The sequence below is a fragment of the Oncorhynchus mykiss genome, chromosome 10 (assembly GCF_013265735.2).
Source record: "Oncorhynchus mykiss isolate Arlee chromosome 10, USDA_OmykA_1.1, whole genome shotgun sequence".
Lineage (NCBI taxonomy): Eukaryota > Metazoa > Chordata > Actinopteri > Salmoniformes > Salmonidae > Oncorhynchus > Oncorhynchus mykiss.
Genome location: NC_048574.1, coordinates 42,286,854 through 42,311,194, shown reverse-complemented (window position 1 = coordinate 42,311,194; position 24,341 = coordinate 42,286,854). Strand labels below are relative to the sequence as shown.

Genomic DNA, 24,341 nt, shown 5'->3' with positions numbered 1-24,341 from the left:
TTAGGACAACAAAGTCAAGTTATTGGAGGGGCCATCACAAAGCCTTGACCTCAATCCCATAGAAAATGTGTGGGCAGAACTGAAAAAGCGTGTGCAAGCAAGGAGGCCTACAAACCTGCCTCAGTTACACCATCTCTGTCAGGAGGAATGGGCCAAAATTCACCCAACTTATTGTGGGAAGCTTGTGGAAGGCTACTTGAAACGTTTGACCCAAGTTAAACAATTTAAAGGCAATGCCATGAAATACAAATTGAGTGTATGTACATTTCTGACCCACTGGGAATGTGATGAAAGAAATTAAAGCTGAAATAAATCCTTCTCTCTACTATTATTCTGACATTTCACATTCTTAAAATAAAGTGGTGATCCTAACTGACATAAGACATGGCATTTTTACTAGGATTAAATGTCAGGAATTGTGAAAAACTGAGTCTAAACGTAGTTGGCTGAGGTGTATGTAAACTTCCAACTTCAACTGTAAGTATCAAAAGTGGAAGAAAAAATCAAATTCCTTATATTAAGCAAACTAGGTGGCACATTTTATTGTTGTTTAAAAAAAATGTATTTACAGATAGCCAGGTGCACACTCTAATGCTCAGACATAATTTACAATTAAAAAAATTGTGTTTAGTGAGTTCACCACATCTGAGGCAATAAGGATGTTCTCTTGTTAAGTGCGTGAATTGGACCATTTTCCTGTCCTGCTAAGAATTCAAAATGTAACAAGTACTTTTTGGTATCAGGGAAAATGTATGGAGTAAAAAGTGCATCATTTTCTTTAGGAATGTGATGGAGTTAAAATAAAAGTTTGTCAAAAATATAAATAGTAAAGTAAAATACAGATACCCTCTGCAAACTACTTAAGTAGAACTTTAAAGTATTTTTATTCGGTTAATTTACACCACTGCCATTTTGAATCTGAGTTCATCAGACCCTGAGTCAGAAAATATATCGGAATTATCCCTCTTCTGCTGTCCACATTGTGGGAGAAAATAGATTTTTGGTTATCTTACGCTATCAAAGATAAGTCATTTTTATTTTAGTGATTTTTTTCTCCCTTTTGTCTCATTTGAGCCCGACATTTTGTTTATCTTTTTTTTTACACCTTTTACTCTCCATACAGTATAACCTCTGATTTAACCTTTAAATGAATATATTAAATACTATTTCACAAGTCTTTTGTCCAATAAGGCTGATGTCAATACTCAGTCTATCATGTGTTCAACCACTCTCTGTTCCCAGCCTCATGAGCAGCTGAGGAAATAGTGATCTGCATCATCAAATCCCAGTCTTTCTCTCATCGCCTTGGCAACCACTGCAGCACCGAAATAATTCTAACGTGTCAGGTGGAAGCCATTTTGTGTCCGCAGCAGGAGAGTCGGGACCACTTGTGTGCTTGGCTCTGCACATCCAATTTAAGAAAATGGAGGTATATTTTCTTCAAAGAATAGAATATTGAATATAATACATTTTGGGGGATTATTGCTCATTTTATGTAGTAAAATTTTAATAAATGTGTTTGTTGAAATATGACTTGTGGTATTCATCCTTATTGATGTATTAAATATGCTCTTCTTCCTTCATCAGTTACATAAAGTGGAATAGTATGGAAAATATATAAATAAGGAATTGATGTCTTGAATGAAAACAATGCTCTGTAATTAATGTTACCACTCTACAAAAGACATAGGTGTATTGCATTGTTTTCTAAATAATATTTCATAATAATATACAGTAGCAGTCAAAGGTTTGGACACTACTCATTTCAATGTTTTTCTTTATTTGTACTATTTTCTACATTGTAGACTAATAGTGAATACATTAAAACTATGTTTATGGAATCATGTTGTAACCAAAAAAGTGCTAAACAAATCAAAATATATTTTATATTTGAGATTCTTCAAAGTAGCCACCCTTTGCCTTGATGACAGCTTTCCACACTCTTGGCATTCTCTCAACCAGCTTCATTAGGTAGTCACCTGGAATGCATTTCAATTAACAGGTGTGCCTTGTTAAAAGTTAATTTGTGGAATTTCTTTCCTTCTTAATGCATTTGAGCGAATCAGTTGTGTTGTGACAAGGTAGGGGTGGTAAACAGAAGATAGCCTTATTTGGTAAAATACCAAGTCAATATGATGGCAAGAACAGCTTAAATAAACAAAGAGAAATGACAGTCCATCATTACTTTAAGACATGAGGGTCAGTCAATCCGGAAATGTCAAGAACTTTAAAAGTTTCTTCAAATGCAGTCGTAAAAAACATCAAGCACTATGATAAACCTGGCTCTCATTAGGACTGCCACAGGAAACCAAGACCCAGAGTTACCTTTGTTGCAGAGGATACATTCATTAGAGTTAACTGCACCTCAACTGCACCTCAGATTGTAGACAGACACATCTCAACATCAACTGTTCAGAGGAGACTGCGTGAATCAGGACTTCAAGGTGGAATTGCTGCAATGAAACTACTACTAAAGGACACTAATAAGAAAAGACTTGCTTGGGCTAAGAATCATGAGCAATGGACATTAGACTGGTATAAATCTGTCCTTTGGTCTGATGAGTCCAAATTTGAGATGTTTGGTTGCAACTGCCGTGTCTTTGTGAGACACAGAGTAGGTAAACGGATTATCTCCGCATGTGTGGTTCCCACAAGCATGGAGGAGGAGGTGTGATGGTGTGGAGGTGCTCTGCTGGTGATACTCTCTGTGATTTATTTAGAATTCAAGGCACACTTAACCAGCATGGCTACCAGCATGACTACCACAGCATTCTGCAGCGATACTCCATCCCATCTGTTTTGTGATTTGTGCTTAGTGTACATATAATTGGTTTTTCAACAGGACAATGACCCAACACACCTGCAGGCTGTGTACAGGCTATTTTACCAAGGTGAGTGATGGAGTGCTGCAACAGATGACCTGGCTTCCACAATCACCTGACCTCAACACAATTGAGATGGTTTGGGATAAGTTGGACCGCAGAGTGAAGGAAAAGCAGCCAACAAGTGCTCAGCATATGTGGGAACTCCTTCAAGACATTTGGAAAAGCATTACAGGTGAAGCTGGTTGAGAGAATGTAAAGACCGTGCAAAGCTGACATCAAGGCAAAGCGTGGCCACTTTGAAGAATCTAAAATATAATGTATATTTTAATTTGATTAACAGCTTCCTGCTTACTACTGTACATGATTCCATATGTGTTATTTCATAGTTTTAATGTCTTCACTATTATTCTACAATGTAGAAAAAAATATATAAAAATAAGAGAATGTCTTGAATGAGTAGGTGTGACCAAACATTTGACTGGTACTAAAAAGATATAGTATATATATATAAAAATGTAAGGCTGTATTTGTATCTAAGTTAAACGCAGCATATATCGGCTCAATCGGAAATGACCTTTACATTTATAATGTTCAATCTGTAACGTTTCTGCGATGCAGATTGAATAGAGCCCTTAGTGTTGACACCATCCCATGCTGTATCATTGGGGGTGTGGGTTCTGTTACGCCACTCCCAGTGACTCAGAGAGTGTGGGTCTGCCACTGCAGCACTTCCTGTAGCTATATATAGACCGGCCAGTGTTATTGTGGGACCTACAGTGAGATGCCTGCATCCTCTGTGTCCACTGATGTAAAATGCATTACACAATGGAAGGATGCGTTGTAAAGGAGATTTTCATTTTTACAACATTTGTTCTTCAGAGGTCATTAATCGCACATCTTTATGACGGAATCAAACTACTTGGTTAAATTAGGTTGCTGACCAAAACAAAGCCGCTGTATTTGAACTTAAATCAAGCAACATATGATTGTATGTAGGTTGTCATACTTTAACATACCTTAACATCTACGTTGTTAAAAGATGACATAAGTCATTAGGATGTCATTCGTTATAATGGCGTTATAAAGTGTCCACAGTTCAGGGTAACTCCTCCCCCTGCAGGTCACGGCTCTGTCCTCTGAAGAGAAAAGAACTGTAAACGGCTTTGAGTTTATGATCTACTTTCCAAATCTCTACAGAGCCCTATTCTGTTTTACGTCTTTCTGACGTCTTTCTGCCTTCACATTCCCCAGTTGATTAAATGTGGGCTGAAAAATAGGTCAGGTCTGATTCAGAGCGCTATGGATTTAAAGAGCCCACAGAACTGCTCATCTTGGTAGAAAATAGATTTCTGAGCATGGAGGGGAAAATGGACTGGGATCCATCACTCAGCTAGCAGTTCATCCACACACGTGTCATTCTATGTTATCAATACATGAGCTGAAGAGAGTCACTTAAATTGATGGTCTTGCTAGGTGCTGAGTTGCCAAGGGACCTTATTAAGTATGTATGAGGTTTGGAATGCCCAGGAGAAAAGAGACAATAGCCGTGTAAAAGTTTAGAATGCTATAAAGTGGGGGAAAACTATGGGGTGTGTGAAGTTTAGCATGTTATAAACATGGAGAACTAGGTGTGTGTGAGGTGTAGCATGTTATAAACATGGATAACTAGGTGTGTGTGAGGTGTAGCATGTTATAAACATGGAAAACTAGGTGTGTGTGAGGTGTAGCATGTTATAAACATGGATAACTAGGTGTGTGTGAGGTGTAGCATGCTATAAACGGGGAAAACTAGGAGTGTGTGAGGTTTAGCATGTTATAAACATGGAAAACTAGGTGTGTGTGAGGTGTAGCATGTTATAAACGGGGAAAACTAGGAGTGTGTGAGGTTTAGCATGTTAGAAACAGGGAAACTAGGAGTGTGTGAGGTTTAGCATGTTATAAACATGCAAAACTAGGCGCGTGCGAGGTTTAGCATGTTAGAAACAGGGAAAACTAGGAGTGTGTGAGGTTTAGCATGTTATAAACGGGGAAAACTAGGCGTGTGCGAGGTTTAGCATGTTATCAACGGGGAAAACTCGGTGTGTGTGAGGTTTAGCATGTTATAAACACGGAAAACTAGGCGTGTGTGAAGGGTAGGTAAAGGGTTAGGATCCCATCCACTCCATCGTCTGTGGCTAAACTGTGCTGAACAAAGAGTGGAATGCTTCTAGCAGAGCCATGGCACCAGTTCAGTCAACTCCAACAGACAGGCTCCAATATAGCCTCTGCCATTAGCTATGATAATCCCCTGCCTCCTGCCAGCTAACAGAACACCATTCATCAGTAAAACACAACAAATTCTAAGGAGAAGACATGATTTTAGAATACATTTTTATTTGGAAATGTCAGTGTTCAAAGAGTAAACAAAAACAAACAAATTAACAGCGATATAAATATTAGCATATAAAATAAGAGTGTAACAGGGAGAAGCGCTAAGCAATTTAATACGAAAGATAATACAATAGAATACAGAGGACTATTCCAGCAGAAGATGCATATATATTTATATCCATATGAGCAAGGGTGGCATTCCATTAGCATAAACAATTGATAAAGATCACAAACACAGGAAGAGGTACAGGGAAATGGAATCACACCTTAAAGACATTTAGGTGTTGAGTGTTACACTTTAAAGTTTGGAGTGACCAAAGAAAGAATACGATAGAGAGAAAACACAAAAATATGCACAACAAATTTCACAAGCCTCTAGCTACGGCTGTCTGTTGAAAGTTTTAGTTTTGTTTACAGCTCGGTTAAATCAGTCAGCTCAACTCTTAGTCACTACACCACTACATTTCATCTGAAACACATATTTTTTTGGTTGAAAAATATTCAAAACATTCCAGTACTAGCCAGCTGTGTGGTTGTGGTCAGAGAGTGATGTGTCTCTCTAAGATTCATACAGACTAGCTATGTGTCTTATTTACATAGGGGCAGGGTGTCTGTGCATCTGGGGTTTTGGCAGGTTAAAGGATGGACTGAAAACATTATCTGTGCCCCAGACTAGGAGTGGAGAGAGAGATGGTCTCTGTCCATGATTCTGATATGTCCCTGAACTCCGCAACAAGGCTTATCCATAGGATTCTGTAAATGGTCCATACAGAACATCCTACGGTGCCTGGAGTTGTAGTGTACTGAACATGTGGTCTGGTCAAGGTTCTCCTAGAGAACTACGGAATAAAGACTGTGAACTAAAAAGGTGATGAGAGCACATTTACCGGCGAGATACTGTACATGTGGCAAGAGGACAGAGACTGTCCACCCTTTCCCCTCCCTCTGCCCTTACCACACACCCAACCCTGGGGGCGGGGTCTCAGGACTGTCTATGAGCCTTGGAGAAGTCCACAGTGCAGAGCCAATCACACTGGGCCAGCCCGGCATTATGTTGATACAAAGAAACGCAGATACAATATCTAAATAATGTTGGTTCTAAGTTAATAAAACACTGATCCATCTTTACCATGTTACATTATATGAACAAAGTTATGCTTTAATGCCACTCTACGGGATTCTACCAATAAGGATGGAAAAAGGTGACAATCGTGGCTCAGATGATGTAAATAACCACAGAATCCTGCTTGGGCAAGATTTTAAAAAGCAGCTGGATACACTTTGATGGTCACCACTGTAAGTAACATTAAATCAGCATCCGTTCTTTTGCTTGCAAGTCATATAACTACATTGAACCTTACAGGCGTTGTAAGTTGTTAATGCTACAGTACGCATTCTCATGAAATTGGTACTTTCCTGATGAAGTTGAGCTAGCCTCTTTTATTAAATGTACGTGAGCGTCGGCTCATCTTCAGTGGTTCTTCATCTTCAGGATGAATCATGCATGTCTTGTCTATTTCATCCCTTAAAAAGAGCTAAACGCGAGTTCTCTAAAGGAACCTCAACAAGGTGTACGTGTAATCCGTGTCACCATAAGAAGCAGAACTACTTGGCATTTTAGAGAAACATCGAACGGTTTAATAAAACAAACCATCGGATAGTTTTTTTTTGTTTTTCTTTAGAATACTATAATACAGAGCTAGGTCACTACATGAATTCCAAGTCCTTGAAATCCATCTGGATCCAATATAAATCTAATGTCATCTTCCTCCCCCTCCCACCCCACATAGAACACACCAATAACCTCTGCCTGAAGTAAGCTGTGATGACCATAGAAGCAAGAAGTACAGCGGTTGCCCATTACAAACATTTGCAGTGACATATGCTCACAAACATCCAAAATTCTGGGACTATCAGATTGAATAGCATAAGAAAAACAAAGATCAAGGCTTCCAATGAGGGAGGACACTCGGCAGTATGGGGGGGGCAGGGTCTTGGTTTCTGTGGCGATGAGGCTTGGTGCTAGCTTGGCTTACTTCTTGTCCTTCTTGGTGGACTTCTTCTTGCTGGCGGGGGTCTGGGCAGCGTTGGGGACATCGACCTGGGGCATGGCCTGTGGCGGGCCCTGCAGGGCCGGCTGGGGCATCATCTGCTGGGGGTTGGCCGTCAGGGTGGCCGTGCTGCCGGGGATGTAGACGTTCTGGCGGTAGTCGGGCACATGCTGCATGGGGAACTGGGCGTTGTAGCGGGGTCCAAGGGTCGCCGTCGCCTCGCTCACCTCTGAGAGAGAGAAGGGAGGGAGGGAGAAACGGTTATAGCTGGGTGTGTTGTGATGCTGTGAAGAGAGAGGAACTCTCCTAACTGAGGGTCATTTCTGCACTGCATTGCAGCTCCAGTTCAGCACTGTTCCGAGCCAGCCCCTTTCCTCCCCCACACTCACAGCATATAGAACCTCCGCTCTCTCTCACAGAACAAAACAACTAAATGCGGGACATTCAGATATCATCAAATATCATTTGGATTTGAGGATTAAACTGACTAATTGCACACTGATAGAGAGAGAGGCAGTGTGCAGGTTTCTGGGTGACTGCAGCTATGGAGCGTTTGAAACAAAGAGCTCTGTGTGCCATAGTCCTCATGCGTTGGTTCATTCACACACAGGGACTGCTGAGACACACTGTGGTCTATACATGTGTACTTGGCAGACCATCTCTCTTGCTCTGTGTCCTAATGGGGGGCACACAAAGGAAGGATGTGCTGTTTCCTTATCAACTGCCACTCTGATCTAATCAAGTTGCATGCGCTAAGAATCTAGTGCCTGAGATGCTGCTCTCTAACAGGGCTCTCTCTGTAGCTCTACCCAGTGGCAGAGAGCTCTCCATCTCCCCATTTGTATGCAGTATCAGTCCTCAACAGAGAACAGAGATATTTCAGTGTCACCAGTCCCCTCTCTGTTAGAATGCATGAACAGATGCTCTCTCTTTCCCTTTCCCTCTTTCCCTCCCTTCCATACAACTATCCATGGAGATAACCTTGTGAGGTAGTGGAAGACAGAGACAAAGAAATGGTATTTCTGGGATATATAGGCCGCAGACTCACCGTTGGCAGCAGCCATCAGAGCCTGGAGCTGTTCAGCCTCAGTGGGGGGGTTGGGCCAGGGTCCTGTTCCAACTATAGCACCACCTGCCCCCTCAGGATGGGGGCCAGCTCTGGAGGAGAGGAGGGGGATGAGTCAGTATAAGAGATATACTCAAATCTCTCTCTTTCACCGTGACTCTCACTCTCTCATGAACACATACACTCTCACATAATCTAAACCTCTCTCTCACACACACACACACTCTCCTCCCATCATGATTGTCATCATGGTGACACCAAGCCTCCAGAAGCCATTTTGAGTGAGCACCTGCATCACAGAGCACAGAGGAGATGGAGGCTGGGAGAAGACATTGGATCAGGAAGCGCTACACATGTTACTAGTTAGCACAGAGCCGCAATATGCAAGCAGACAATCACACACAGAGTAGAGACTAAACGAGCTGTTCGGATGCTATGTGCCTTGTACCCATGCTATGTGTTAGAAAAGAGGGGGATGAGGAGAGAGGAGAGAGGAGAGAGGAGAGAGAATGTCTGTATGTTTCATCAATAAGAGACTGGATTGTTGATCAGATGTTATCAATGTTCTTCTCAATCCCTTAACTTGCCACTGGTCAAATCTGCAATGTAGGATTGTGGAGAAAATGTTTCATTGAGTTTGTAGGGTTTATTACATCCATATGGGAGTCAGTAACACATACACACACATGTGCCCGCAAGCTTACACACATACACTCACACACACAGATAGACAGAAACAGGCCGACAGAACCACAGGGACATGGAAATCTACACTACGAATAAAAGGACAAACTACACAGTTCAGCGAAGCCTCCAAACCCAAGTATACAACACAGACCACGCAGCGATGCTGAGCTTTGCACATCTACAAACACCTCCACAAAGCCTCGACCCATTTAAAATACACAGCTAGACTGCAAGAGCATGTACAGATTATCACACGTTCAACAGCCAGAAGCCAAGCTTGTCTGTACACAGCTGCGCCAAGCCTACAGCCTGTCAGACACCAGCATGTATGAGAGCAGGATGCCGCCTTGCACAGTCAGCAAAGCCACTCTACTCTACCTCGCCTTGCCGTATGGTGTCCATCTCTGCTGGGTGCTGGTGCTGTACCTGTACGTGCTGAAACACAGACGATCACCTCTCACTCTTTCAGTCGAATGCCAGTCAGATGGACTCCTTCATTAGCCAACCAGGTTCATGTTCAGTTTCTATCTAATGAACTACACTGCATGACCAAAAGTATGTGGACACCTGCTTGTCAAAAATCTCATTCCAAAATCATGGGCCCTCCTTTTCTGGTATAACAGCTTCCACTCTTATGGGAAGGCTTTCCACTAGATGTTGGAACATTGCTGCGGGGACTTGCTTCCATTTAGCCACAAGAGTATTAGTGAGGTTGGACACTGATGTTGGGCGATTGTATGCTGTAGCGTTAAGATTTCCCTTCACTGGAACTAAGGGGCCTAGACCGAATCATGAAAAACAGCCCCAAACCATTATTCCTCCACCACCAAACTTTACAGTTGGCACTTTGCATTGGGGCAGGTAGCGTTCTCCTGGCATCCGCCAAAACCTAGATTTGTCCATCGGACTACCAAATGGTGAAACGTGATTCATCACTCCAGAGAAGGCTTATCCACTGCTCCAGAGTCCAATGGCGGTGAGCTTTACACCACTCCAGCCGACATTTTCCATTGCGCATGGTGATCTTAGGCTTGTGTGTGGCTGCTCGGCCATGGAAATCTATTTCATGAAGCTCCCGACGAACAGTAATTGTGCTGACGTTGCTTCCAAAGACAGTTTGGAACTCAGTAGTAAGTGTTTCAACCGAGGACAGACAATTTTTACACACTACGGCAGTCCCGTTCTGTGAGCTTGTGTTGTCTACCACTTTGCGGCTGAGTCGTTGCTACTCCTAGACGTTTCCACTTCACAATAACAGCACTTACAGTTGACCGGGGCAGCTCTAGTAGGGCATAAATTTGCCGAACTGACTTCTTGGAAAGGTGGCATCCTATGACGGTGCCAGGTTGAAAGTCACTGAGATCTTCAGTAAGGCCATTCTGCTACAAATGTTTTACTACAGAGATTGCATGGCTGTGTGCTCGATTTTCTACACCTGTCAGCAACGGGTATGGTTGAAATAGCCGAATCCACTAGTTCGAAGGAGTGTCCACATAGTTTTGTATATACAGTGTGCATAGTGAATCGACTTCTATTTTGTGCCAGCACGAAATAGAATTGTACAATGACAAATTACAAGTAATTGTCTTTATGTTAAGGAATCTACTATGACACTTTCTATGAATTATACGGTATATAATCAGTGGCTAATAACTTCACAACACTCAGACGCTCAACAGTTTCTCCACCAGTAGAGCCACAATCTGTTAAGCCAAGATCTGTGTGATAATCCAAGCATCTTTTGCTAAATCAATGAGGCACCACATGTCACATCAACAACTACTATTGCATTGTACCTCAAACCTCACTCACACTACAGCCATCGGATTGCGATTCATTGATTTCTTCTGCAAGTACACTTACAGCTAGCTACACAATCATCACAGTATCGACAAATCACTTCTACTAGTAGAACTTTACTAACACAACTACTGTATAACAGACGTTAGATTACCCATTATTTTGCCGGTCAGTAGTGCCAGTGTTATTGGATCTTTGCGTAGAGTAGTGGGGAACCAATCTGTACTGTCTGTTCAAACACACAACTGCCTTAGTCTTTAAGACTTTCAATGGAATGCATATCATAGACACACATGACTAATTCACATTAAGTAAAATGCAAGTGTGAAGTTGTGTGTGTGTGTGTGTGTGTGTGTGTGTGTGTGTGTGTGTGTGCGCACCCGTGTGTGTTGTGTGTATATTTAAATGAGCTGAACACTTACCCACTGGGTCCGGGTCTCTGTCCCTGCTGGGTAAAGCGCCAGTCATTGTTGGGTGGTTTTTGCTGGAGGGAGAAAGGAGAGGAAATATACTGTTAGAATATGCAGTGGCAGACACACAGGCTGCTCCTCCACTGATGTCTATGGAGGCATGTCATCTCCAGTCACCAGCACTGGAAACCATTTTGTCATTCAGTGGGTCATGAAGAAAGAAAATGTCACAGGGCCATGGGGAGAGGAGAGTAAGAGAGTAAGAGAGAGAGAGAGAGAGAGCAGTGTGAGAGAGCAGTGTGAGAGAGCAGTGTGAGAGAGCAGTTTGAGAGAATGTGCTTGAATTATTGAACAAGCTATTGTGTCAGTGCTGTGCTTGAGCGAGTCCGCTGGGAGGAAGGATCATCAAACATACTCCTGTTACAGGCAACTTCAAAACAAGTTCAATAATGATAAAGCTTTAACTAGAGTTCTCCCAACATATTGTAAACAAAAAAAAAGCGGTCCACCCAAGCTTTATCGACTTTAGATTAGGACACAACATATCTCATTCAACACCCTAGATCATTAGCCAAATCCAGGCTCCATCTATGGGTTTAGTAGGGCTGTGCTACTGGCCAGTGCTGCCTGTCAGAAAGAGTCTGTCAGTGGGGCAGTAATCTGCAGCCCTGCCCTGCCTCACTGATCCTCTAAACCCTGGGCTGGATTACAAGGACAGAGCACTGCCAGGCCTGAAGCCTAGAGAAGCTCTTTGGCCAGGACTGTAATACTCTCATACACTGGACTACTCTCTGTGAAGGGTGATGTGCCAAGCAGCAGTTATTACTGTCGTTTTATATGAAGCTTTAAGGAGTCATACAGTTCAATACACAGAAATGCTCAGCGATATGACAAATATAGGTCTGGTTAAGGCAGGTCAACCATTCTGGCATCCTTTCAGGATACAATAAAAGGCTATCCTCTCTATGAAGGTCTATTTCCATCTAAGTATGACTGAGCCTTGACTATGAGTATTGCCAGCTAAAGGAATGAGTCACAGATAGACAGAGAGAGAGGCAGACACTCTGTTTGGTGAGGTCATGAGAGGTGGCTACTGGCTATAGGTTCAGGGCAACAACCCTAATCTATTAGCTTCACCTCATTCAATAAGCAGTCAAAGGTCAACAGCTGACCCCAATATCCTCATTATATGACCTGTACTGCCATATACCCCCACATCCTACTCATCATGTTCCTCCCCATCACTGTGCAAAGGAACACATGTTGAGTGAGAACACTCTCACTGTAATAGCCTGTCTACTACAAAGAGGTTCCCCCTGCAGTCCTATAAAATGTTCAGCCTCCTCCCAGGCAGACAAGAGGATTCACTGCCAAACAAAACAGTCTGTAGTTTGCTGAGAGTTCAACACAATTAAATCACTCTGTACTTGCCTGAGAGGTAACCACGAGTGCTTTACAATTAAACACCCACATGCGTTCACTAACACAAATACACAGTCATGTTTAAGTCGGGTCTTGTCTCTTTTGCCAACTTAAATTAATACGGTATTCGTTTTGAGAGAACTCACCTTTTTGGCTTTGCTAGTGTGTTTATTGGTGAGGGTTACACTCAGAGTGTTCTGGTTCATCATGGGAGTCTTAACGAACACAAAGTCCCTGTCACTGCTGGAGAGGGTGGGGTAACAGGGTCTGTAGGTGTGTGTGTGCGGCTCCTGAGGCCCCACCACCACTTTCATGTAGCGCAGAGGCCCGTCTTTATTGAGCTGCAGGTGGAGGTCTTCATGAGAGTGGGAGTGAAGGGCCTGCCTGGTGCCCAGGCCCAACCAAGTCAGGTATCCTCTGTATCTCATCCAGCGCATCACCATGGCAACGATTGCCACCAAACACACAACCGAGACGCAGGTCAGACAGCCAATCAGGGCCAGGGTGAGGCCAGACCCCCCACTCTGTTGCCTGGAGGGAGCACTCCTGATCTGAGAGGACGCGTCTGTACCCTTCTCAGACACAGTAATATTGACTGGCACACTGGTGGAGAGAGCGGGCATACCATTGTCCTGCACCAGCACTATGATAGTGAATGTAATATCTTCCTCCTCAAATCTAAGGGCTGTTCGCACCTCCCCGCTGTGGGCCCCAACATGAAAGAGCCCTGCATCCCTCCCTGAGAGACTGTAGAAGAGCCAGGCGTTGTGCCCACTGTCTTGGTCCACACACACCACCCTGTTGACCAGGTGGCCTTTGCTAGCCGATCGGGGCACAGACAGCTGCAGCACACCGTCTGGGGACGGAGCGGGGTAAATCAGGGCAGGAGAGTGGTCATTTTCATCAATCACAAACACATGCACAGTCACGTTAGAGCTCTGTACAGGTGTCCCCGCGTCCCTAACCTGCACCTGCACCCAGAACACATTCATCTGCTCGTGGTCGAGGGCTCGCACTGCATACAGGTTCCCGTTCTCAGAGTTTATGTAGACAAAAGAGGACACAGGCGAGCCCTGCACCTCACTCTCCAGGATGGTGAAGGAGAGGTGAGCGTTCTGGCCCAGGTCCTGGTCGAACGCAGACACAGTCAGAATGAGTGCACCAGGGCCATTGTTCTCCGCTATATCAACAGAGTAGGAGGACTGGGAGAAGAGGGGGGCGTTGTCATTTACATCTGAAAGAGTGATCACAAAGAACTGTTGTGCAGAGCGAGGGGGAGAGCCGAAGTCTGTGGCTGTCACGATGATGGTGTATTCAGACACAGCCTCTCGGTCCAAAGGACCGTCTGTCACCAGGGTATAGTGCTCCTCAAAGGGGGATATCAACCTAAATGGCAGCCCATGGGGGATGTGGACGTTAACCTCCCCGTTTCTACCAGCGTCCATGTCCCTGATACTTATCAGAGCTATAACAGTGCCTGATTCCACATCCTCCTGGACCATTTTAGATAGTGAGTTTATGATGATCTTCGGGCTGTTGTCGTTCACGTCTATTATTTTGATTTGAATGTGGCAGGAGCACTCCATGGCAGGGGTCCCTCTATCCCTGGCTTGCACAGTGATATCATAAATGTCCGACATTTCATAATCAACCTCCCCTTTCACTCGGATTTCTCCACTTTTGGTATCCAATGTGAAAAGTTTCAGCACTGTTTCTGAGGTGTACTTACTAAAGAGGTAAGATATCTTTCCATTATGACCATAATCAGCATCCGATGCATTGAGTTGAGTCACTAAAGTGCCCTGTGGAGAATTTTCAAACAAACTAACAGTTTTAAATGGTTGGTCAAATACCGGGGCATTATCATTGACATCTAGTATATCAATAACAACAGAGGTAGTCCCTGATTTCTGTGGCTGTCTGCTGTCTGCAGTCGTAAGCAGCAGGTGAAACACCGCCTGCTTTTCCCTGTCTAGCGGTTTGTCCAATAATAACTCGGGGAATTTGCTGCCATCACTTTTTGATTCAAGTTTCAATATGAAACAGTCGTTAGGACTGAGAGTGAATGTGCGTAATGAGTTGATGTCTACGTATAGATCTTGCGCGCTGTCCAAACCAAACCTGGTGCCCGGCGCGGCCGCCTCAGACACTTCAAGATAAATATTTCCTGATGGAAACTGAGGGGAATTGTCATTTACATCCACTATCTCCACAACAACACGGTGTAATTCCAGAGGGTTCTGAAGAACAAGTTGAACAGTAAGAGAGCATGTCAAAGTTAATCCACAAAGACTTTCTCTGTCCATAGTTTGTCTGACAACTAAAACTCCACTCGCATTCACGTCAAAATACTTGGCATTAGACTCCGACATAACTCGTGGATTTCTGTTTACAAGCATTGGTATGTTGAGGCCCAAGGCCTTCGCTATGTCCCCGACAAAAGCCCCCGGTTTTAATTCTTCTAGTACGGAATAAGAAAGCTCAGCGGAAAATGACGCTCTGTATAAAGCTGAGAGAAACAGACAGAACAGAGGCCTTCCCGCGGCCTTTCTCCTTGTGTCCAAAACTCCCATTGTTCAACTCCTCATGTCAGGAAAATATCCTACTATATTCTGAACCACACAGGTTAAAAAAATAAGTCTGCTAGAGCTTCAATAACTTGAAAATATCATATTGCAAAATAAATAAGTGAGGAGAAGCTAACACCGACTTGCCTTGACGCGCAAAGTTCCTATAGCTACTGAAAGGAAACTTTTTTTCAGAGGTGCCTGGGTCTCCAAACAAAGACAGGCAACTCTCCAATAGTAGTACAATACAAGGGGTCCTATTCATTGTGTCACATCTGCTATAAACGCGCGTGCAGGCGAACGCACACACGAACACACTCACATGCTCACACCCTAACAATAAAAGACTGGTTCTGATTTGAAGAGTAACACATGTTACTTCCGTAAAGGAATACAGGAAGAAGAGGGCCAAATAAAAAAGAAAAGATGAGGGAGATCATGATAATACAATACAACAGTGTCTTCCTTTTTCTCCTGGACTTCTGGGGGAAAAAACATGCAAAAGCTTAGCTACATCTGGCAAATCGATATTTGTCCCAGCAGGAGAATAATTATTGGAGCCTTCACGAATAGAAACTGAAACAATGCATGTATCATAACACAATTGCCACGAAAGTAACTGAGATGTCATATGGCCGGTCATCTGAGTAATAATACATATTTAAAGCAATTGTAGGCCAATACCATCACAAACGCACACTTTTAGAATAAAATGCTTGATACTTTGAATTACATGCGTTATGTACCACATTCATCCGCTTATAAATAAACAATACAGCACTGTCCTCGTTCTTATTATGCACCTGAGGGTTTAGTGCTGACTGAATGTCAGTCACCATAGTCAGTCTTTGCTCACCTGTTGGCTCTCGAACGTCCACGCGCTGTCAGGTAATGATGCATCAAGCACGTTTATCATGTCCTGAAAGTCAGTGGTGCTGCTGGGTTTAACGAGGGTGAAATCACTGAACTCGGACACTGGAGAGAGACACGACCTGAAGGACTGGCTCTGAGACAACATGTCCCCTCCCAGGACCTCCACATACTTAATAGGGCCGTCAGTGTTGAGCTGGAGCTGCAGGTTTCTGTTGGGATTCTTGTATCCGTCAGAGTCAGCCCGTCTGATACAGCAACTCGAGCTGCTCCTACTGTTTCTAACGCATTTCACCACTAAGATGAGGAAAGTCAACAAAGACAAAACGGACACAGAGGCCAGAGAGATGATCAAATAAAAGGTGATTGTACTGTTTATCTTGCTGGGCTCGGCTGTTTTCTGGCGGAAGTCCGAGATGGGCTCGTGGAGCCCATCCTCTAACAGTATGTTGACTGTGACTGTGGCGGACTGGACCGGCTCCCCATTGTCCTGTATCTCTATAAGCAGCCTCTGAGAGGAGTCATCCTGCTCTGAAACAGCGCGTTTAGTCCTCACCTCCCCTGTGTAAAGATTCACACTGAACAGAGACGAGTCTGTGGCCTCCACCAGCCTATAGGAAATCCAGGCGTTATGACCCGAGTCTGCGTCCACTGCCGATATCTTAGTGGTCAGGTGGCCTGCTTTAGCGGACCGGGGCATCTTCTGATGGGAGACCGAGCCCATGACAGCGGAAGGGTAAATAACAGCGGGTACATTGTCGTTCTGGTCCAGTATAAAAACATGAACCGTGACGTTGCTGCTCAGAGACGGAGAGCCGTGGTCCTTTGCCTGCACCTGTATCTGAAACACCTTCAGTTTCTCATAGTCAAACGAGTGCATGCTGTAGATGCTGCCGTTATCTGAGTTTATGTAAATATAGGAGGAGACAGACACGTCTTGTACTTTAGAGTCTAATATAGAATAGGAGATCTTGGCGTTATCTCCAATATCCATATCCAATGCGGACACGGAGCATATAATATAACCAGGTGTGTTATTCTCATTTACGTACACAGTGTACGCAGTGTCTGGAAACCTAGGTGGATTGTCATTTACATCCAGAATACGGACTGGGATGGTTTTCTTGCTGGTGAGAGGAGGGGAGCCCGCATCAGTAGCCGTTATCTCTATGCTATACTCTGGGAACGTCTCACGGTCCAGAACACCATTGGTGACTAGTGCGTAATGACTGGAGATGGAAGGTTCCAATGTAAAAGGATAGCTTGGTTGGATTTGTAGTGTCACCTTTCCATTGTCTCCAGAGTCAGGGTCCCGTGCACTAATCAAAGCCACTACAGTCCCTTTGGGTGCGTTCTCGCGCACTGGGCTTGGTTTAGATGTGAGGCTAATTTGGGGAGAGTTATCATTGACATCTATGACATCAATCTGAACGTTGCACTGTCCTTCCATCTCAGGAATGCCTTTGTCTTTAGCAATAATTTCGATTCGGTACGAGGGAGTGCTCTCGTAATCCAGCGTACCCTTCAAATATATTTCCCCCGTTTTTGGATCAATTTCAAACAAAGACTTTACAGACTGTGCAGTATGGTCACCAAAAGAGTATTCGATCTCTCCATTTGGGCCATCGTCCAAATCGTTTGCCTCGACCTTTAGGAACGACGTGCCCTGTGGAGTGTTTTCGTTTAGAGATACTTTGCATAACGGATGTTTGAATATGGGGTTGTTATCGTTGTTATCTAAGACAATAATTATAATCTGTGAGGTCCCAGATCTAACTGGAGAGCCACCATCAAGGGCGGTTAACAACAGCTGATGTCGAGCCTTATTCTCTCGGTCCAAAGCTTTCTCCAGACATAATTCCGGAACTTTTCTTCCGTCATCTTGATCCTTTATTTCCAAGCTGAAATGTTCGTTTTTGCTGAGAGTGTAGGATTTTAATGAATTATCGCCAACGTCAGGATCCTGCGCGCTCTCCAAAGAAAATCGCTTACCTGGGGCAGTGGATTCTGCTATTTTCAATGTGCGCTCAGATGATTGAAAATGAGGAGCATTATCATTTATATCCTGGATGTTAACTTCCACTCTGTGAAGCTGCAGAGGGTTCTCAATGATGACTTCTAATGGCAAGAGGCAACTGGCGCTTTGTCCGCACAGACTTTCTCTGTCAATTCTATCGCTGACAACTAGCTCGCCCTTACCTAAATCCACACTGAAATACTGTTTACCAGCCACAGACGCTATCCTCATTTCACGAAAAAAAATCTCTGATACTTCCAAACCCAGATCTTTTGCTATATTTCCAACCACGGATCCCAAGCTCAGTTCCTCTGGAACTGTATAACGAATCTCGGCTCCTGTTGTATTCCAAGACAAACAGAAACACAACAGCCATTGCATTAGTCCTCTCCAATCACTGAGGCACGTGCTATCCTTCAAGCTCAATTTCTTCATATTGCTATATCCCGAAAAATTAACAAGTGGAAAATATGCTTAAAATAAAATATTCCAACGAATTTGTTATTGATCACCTCTCCTTTTTAACCAAGTATCTAATTCCATTGTGAATGAATGGCTGAGCAGAGCTCCGTCTCTCACCAGCTCTGTGCATTGTATGGGCTACTGTGCTGTGGCTGGAGGAGGGAGTAGATCTCTTTGTACAGTTAAGCATGCTATTGGTGCACAGCGCAGCACTATATAAACCAACTGAAAACAGAGTAGCTCTTAAAGTCATAGCCAGCTTTCTGCTGTGGGAGTATGCGTTGTAAACCTGCTAACACATTCAGATCATATTTCATGAAGAAATTGAAATATAATCATGACGTAATACAAAATGCCTGCTTTCCCCATTGCACGAATTGTTATGAAAATAATGACAGTGATGATAAAAGTAATAGCCCTTTATCTGAGGTCAAAACAAACCGTGTTAAATTGACTTAAAGTGTACATATGTCCAGTAGATGTGTGGGACATGATGCAGCAACAAAAAAGAACGCTGACGGTTTCGGGGCCAGTGGAGAGCGCGTGTCACTGTCCATGGTGCTGAAATGTACAACCCTTCTCTGCGCGCGTGGAAGAGAACAAAGATACCAGTTCCTGGGAACATATCCATGCTCATTAATTAATCCTAATTTCTGTCACAGATATACTTGTTCTGTTTATTTGAGTATAAAACTTGCATTCACAAATAGCACAAAAATACGTAATTTCCACGAACCTATGAAATGTTGAGATTCTTTAAAACTCTGTGGGATTTATGTGTTTGTGACGTTCTAGTAAAGAAATGGGCTAAAGCAAAAATGATAGCTTCGACTGCGCAAATAGCATGCAGGCCTGGTGTAAAACACAACCATGCGGGGAAAGAAGGGAACTGACCGTGTGATGTGAAAAAAGCATCGTTTATGTAATTGTCACTTAAAATTGTTCTTCACATTTATGATGAGCAAAAAATACATTGAAGCCATGCCGTTCCAACTCATAATTCTTTCCAGTGATAATATGTCACTCAAATTAATGCTTTTACTCTGGCTGACCTCTTGGCTCTCGAACGTCCATGCACTGTCAGGTAAATATGTATCAAGCACGTTTATAATGTCCTTAAAGTCAGTGGGAGTCTCATCCTGCCATAGAGGGGTGATAATAGTTTCTACCCAAACCGTTTGGAGGCTACAGACGATTTTGACAGAAGACCGATTTTCGGGATGTCTCATGGTCTGACTAACAGTGCTCTAGCTCTGTCACCTTTCACCGCATATGCGGAAGAGCGGCATCAGCGGATGTGTTGGATTGAGAAGCATCCAATGCAAAACATCTATACATTATTCGAGCTTTAAACGCTGTCATAAAGACTGAATGCAAAACAACCCAATTATATAGAATCGAAATGAATAGAAGTGGAAAAACCCAGTTCCAGGAGATACAGTCATAAATGAAGAACGATATAAACCGGTGGTAATAAAAACATACGCTCACCTGTTGGCTCTCGAACGTCCACGCGCTGTCCGGTAAAGATGCATCAAGTACGTTTATCATGTCCTGAAAGTCAGTGGTGCTGCTGGGCTTAACGAGGGTGAAATCACTGAACTCGGACACTGGAGAGAGACACGACCTGAAGGACTGGCTCTGAGACAACATGTCCCCTCCCAGGACCTCCACATACTTAATAGGGCCGTCAGTGTTGAGCTGGAGCTGCAGGTTTCTGTTGGGATTCTTGTATCCGTCAGAGTCAGCCCGTCTGATACAGCAACTCGAGCTGCTCCTGCTGTTTCTAACGCATTTCACCACTAAGATGAGAAAAGCCAACAAAGACAAAACGGACACAGAGGCCAGAGAGATGATCAAATAAAAGGTGATTTTACTGTTTCTCTTGCTGGGCTCGGCTGTTTTCTGGCGGAAGTCTGAGATGGGCTCGTGGAGCCCGTCCTCTAACAATATGTTGACTGTGACTGTGGCGGACTGGACCGGCTCCCCATTGTCCTGTATCTCTATAAGCAGTCTCTGAGAGGAGTCATCCTGCTCTGAAACAGCGCGTTTAGTCCTCACCTCCCCTGTGTAAAGATTCACACTGAACAGAGACGAGTCTGTGGCCTCCACTAGCCTATAGGAAATCCAAGCGTTATGGCCCGAGTCTGCGTCCACTGCCGATATCTTAGTGGTGAGGTGGCCTGCTTTAGCGGACCGGAGCATCTTCTGATGGGAGACAGAGCCCATGACAGTGGATGGGTAAATAACAGCGGGTGCATTGTCGTTCTGGTCCAGGATAAAAACATGAACCGTGACGTTGCTGCTCAAAGACGGAGAGCCGTGGTCCTTTGCCTGGACCTGTATCTGAAACACCTTCAGTTTCTCATAGTCAAACGAGTGCATGCTGAAGATGCTGCCGTTATCTGAGTTTATGTAAATATAGGACGAGATTGACACGTCTTGTACTTTAGAGTCTAATATGGAATAGGAGATCTTGGCGTTTTCTCCGATATCTGGATCTGAAGCGGACACTGAACACATTATTGATCCAGCAGCATTGTTCTCTCTGACGTAAACAGTGTAAGAAGGTTGGGAGAAAACTGGAGGGTTGTCATTAACATCTAAAATATTAACTGTTATTATTTTATTCGAGGTCAAATGTGGGGACCCGGAATCGGTTGCTTCAAGCTCAATACGGTATTCAGGATATTTCTCCCGATCTAAAGATGCACCAGTCACTAGTGCGTAATGATCTGCAAATGAGGGATTTAATTTGAAAGGGTAATCTGAAGACATACGAAGGGAGACCTTGCCATTGTCCCCAGAGTCTAAATCATTTGCACTAATTAGAGCTATCATGGTACCTACTGGGACATCCTCTCTAATGGGTTTGGGTGAGGAGGTGATGGTTATCTCAGGTGAGTTATCATTAACATCTACAATAGTTACCTGGACACCACCGTGTCCCTCCATAGATGGCGTGCCTTTGTCTCTAGCGCATACATCAAATTTATATGAATGACTTTTTTCGTAATCTAATGCGTCGGATAAAGTAATAGCTCCTGTGTCTTCATTGATTACAAATAGCTTTTGAATGGACTCTGCTGTATGCGATTCGAATGAATACTCTATTTTACTGTTTGGGCCTTCATCCAAGTCGTTGGCTCTAACTGTCAATACTAATGTCCCGGGTACTGCATTTTCACTCAGTTGGATTTCATACAAGTCTTGGTCAAAGCTAGGCGCATTGTCGTTTATATCTATCACCATCACAGTAACATGCGTGGTTCCAGATCTTGCCGGAGTACCTCCATCAACCGCAGTAAGAATTAGGTTGTGCACCGGCTGCTGTTCCCGGTCTACAGTCTTTTCCAGAACAAGCTCGGCAACCTTTGTGCCGTCTTTATTGTTTTTAACGTTCAAAGCAAAGAAGTCATTTTTATTCAGAGAATATGAGCGCAAATAATTTATCCCGACGTCATGGTCCTGCGCTGTTTCCAAACGAAACCGAACACCAAGTAGAGTTGATTCGGGCACTTTTATAGTGTTCTCGCCTGACATGAAAAGTGGAGAGTTGTCATTTATATCCAGTATTTCCACCTCAACCCGATAAAACTGAAGTGGATCCTCAATGATAACCTGTAGTGGTAACAAACAACTCGCGCTTTGTCCGCACAGACTCTCTCTGTCTATCCGTTCATTTACAATGAGCTCACCCTTTCCTAAATCCACAGCGAAATATTGCTTACCAGCCCCGGGGGCTATCCTCAGTTTGCGATCAGAGATTTTAGCGATGTCAAAGCCTAAGTCCTTAGCTATATTTCCAACAACAGAGCCCACGTCCAGTTCCTCGGGAATGGTGTATCGAGTCTGCGCCTCTATTGTATTCCACAAGACAAAAAACATCCACAGCACCAGCCATGGCAACATCTTTATCTTGACTATCGTCCACATCTCCACAAATAGCGTGCAATATATAAAGCACTTGATCCGTCACACATCGTAAGAGAATGCAATGCAATTACCAAATACCCAGCAATTTCTTAAATGAACGGCTAAATCCAATACATGTAATGTACATCGATGTTAGCCCAGCTATGTCTCTCCCAGCTCTGTTCATTGTAAGGGATATGGTGTTCAGGCTGGGGAGGGACTAGATCTCTTTGTACAGTTCGGCACATGATTGGTTTACAGAGCTCCAATAGATTACTATTAGGAGCAGCTCTGAGTTAAAGTAACAGTGGAGCCAAAGATATAGGCTGAGGCAATGTTCCCTCTAAACTGCGAGCAGGGGCCGTAGCCCAGAGACTGCTGCGCAGCTCCCCCGGGACAGCCACGCAGAGCGCAGAGGTAATATCATCCCGTGGAGAGAAGCACAAGATGGAACTTTCTATTGTTTTCCCTGTTAGTTAACACAATCAACGTTTCCCTTTACTGTGACAATTGTGATTGAGTCAAAGCAATATTAGCCACTTTCAATGCAACATCCTGAAAGAAAACGAACTGTGACAGAGATTGTTGAAGGCAGAACACAGGACTATCAACAACGCAGGTCCTACAGGCCCTAGTTTTGTCGCACCTGGACTACTGTTCAGTCGTGCGGTCAGGTGCCACAAAAGGGGACTTAGGAAAATTTAAATTGGCTGTACACAGAGAGCTAATATTAATAATATGCATGTCAATCTCTCTTGGCTCAAAGTGGAGGAGAGATTGACTTCATCACAAGCTGTATTTATGAGAGGTGTTGACATGTTGACTGCACCGAGCTGTCTGTTTGAACTACTGGACACAGCTCGGACACCCATGCATACACCACAAGACATGCCACCAGAGGTCTCTTCACAGTCCCCAAGTCCAGAACAGACTGGGAGGTGCACAGTACTACATAGAGCCATGACTACATGGAACTCTGTTCCACATCAAGTAACTGATGGAAACAGTAAAATTTGATTTAAAAAACAGATAAAAAATACACCTTATGGAACAGCGGAGACTGTGAAGCAACACAAACATAGGCACAGACACACACACACTCACACACAATAACATACACACTATACACACATGTACACATGGATTTTGTACTGTAGATATGTGGTAGTGGTGGAGCAGGGGCTTGAGGGCACACAGTGTGTTGTGAAATCTGTGAATGTATTGCAATGTTTTTACAGTTGTATAAACTGCCTTAATTTTGCTGGACCCCAGGAAAAGTAGCTGCTGCCTTGGTAGGAACTAATGGGTATCCATAGTAAATACAAATACAGGACTCAGCCCGTACTCTACACAGGCCGGTGCAGCATAACCAATCAGAGCTGCAGTAGGTCTATAATGCAGACAGATCATTGCCATATATGGATCTGAGCCATTTATTTTTAACTGGACTGTGTTTACAGCATGAGTGGTCGTGACTAGATGCACTTGTCTTGAGATCAAAGCAAGAGCTGCATGTGCACATTTTGTTCATATCCTTTGATAGTGAGTTATTAACCCAGTTATAGATCATTTGTAGTCAGTAATAGGAGAGTGATTGCTTCCTACAAGGTTAAAAAAACCTGTGCATTTCGAGACATCTTTGAAAAGCAAGTCAGGTCAAGAGGTTTTTTTGTCTTAAAGGGGAAGTGCTGTGTTCGAGACAGGCTTAAATAGCCAATAGGCAGAAGGTAGCATACTTTTTCAGATTCTCTGTAATAATGGGGGAATAACAATTAATTTTTATTTTGTTAAGTGGTTTATTCCATCAAACAACACAACAGCATTTTCAGTCACCTCCTTGTCTGAAGGACAAGTGGATAAACAGATTAATGTCAAGCCC

The 24,341-nt window shown here is 43.6% G+C and overlaps 1 protein-coding gene across 50 annotated transcripts in view; it reads right to left on the bottom strand.

Annotated features, from left to right (window-relative positions):
* Positions 1-5,178: 5,178 nt before the first annotated feature.
* Positions 5,179-24,341, bottom strand: part of LOC110533900 (protocadherin gamma-C5) — a 140,403-nt gene continuing 121,240 nt past the window's right edge. For 15 of the 50 annotated variants that reach the window (XM_036990316.1, XM_036990299.1, XM_036990310.1 and 12 more), the window contains exons 2-6: positions 11,222-11,283; positions 10,954-11,028; positions 9,378-9,434; positions 8,295-8,404; positions 5,179-7,475 (exon numbers count right to left, since the gene is read on the bottom strand). In XM_036990316.1, coding sequence (XP_036846211.1) covers positions 7,228-7,475; positions 8,295-8,404; positions 9,378-9,434; positions 10,954-11,028; positions 11,222-11,283 — 552 coding nt within the window. In that variant the 3' untranslated portion in view covers positions 5,179-7,227. The other 35 variants (XM_036990334.1, XM_036990317.1, XM_036990328.1 and 32 more) reach the window with 11 other exon arrangements.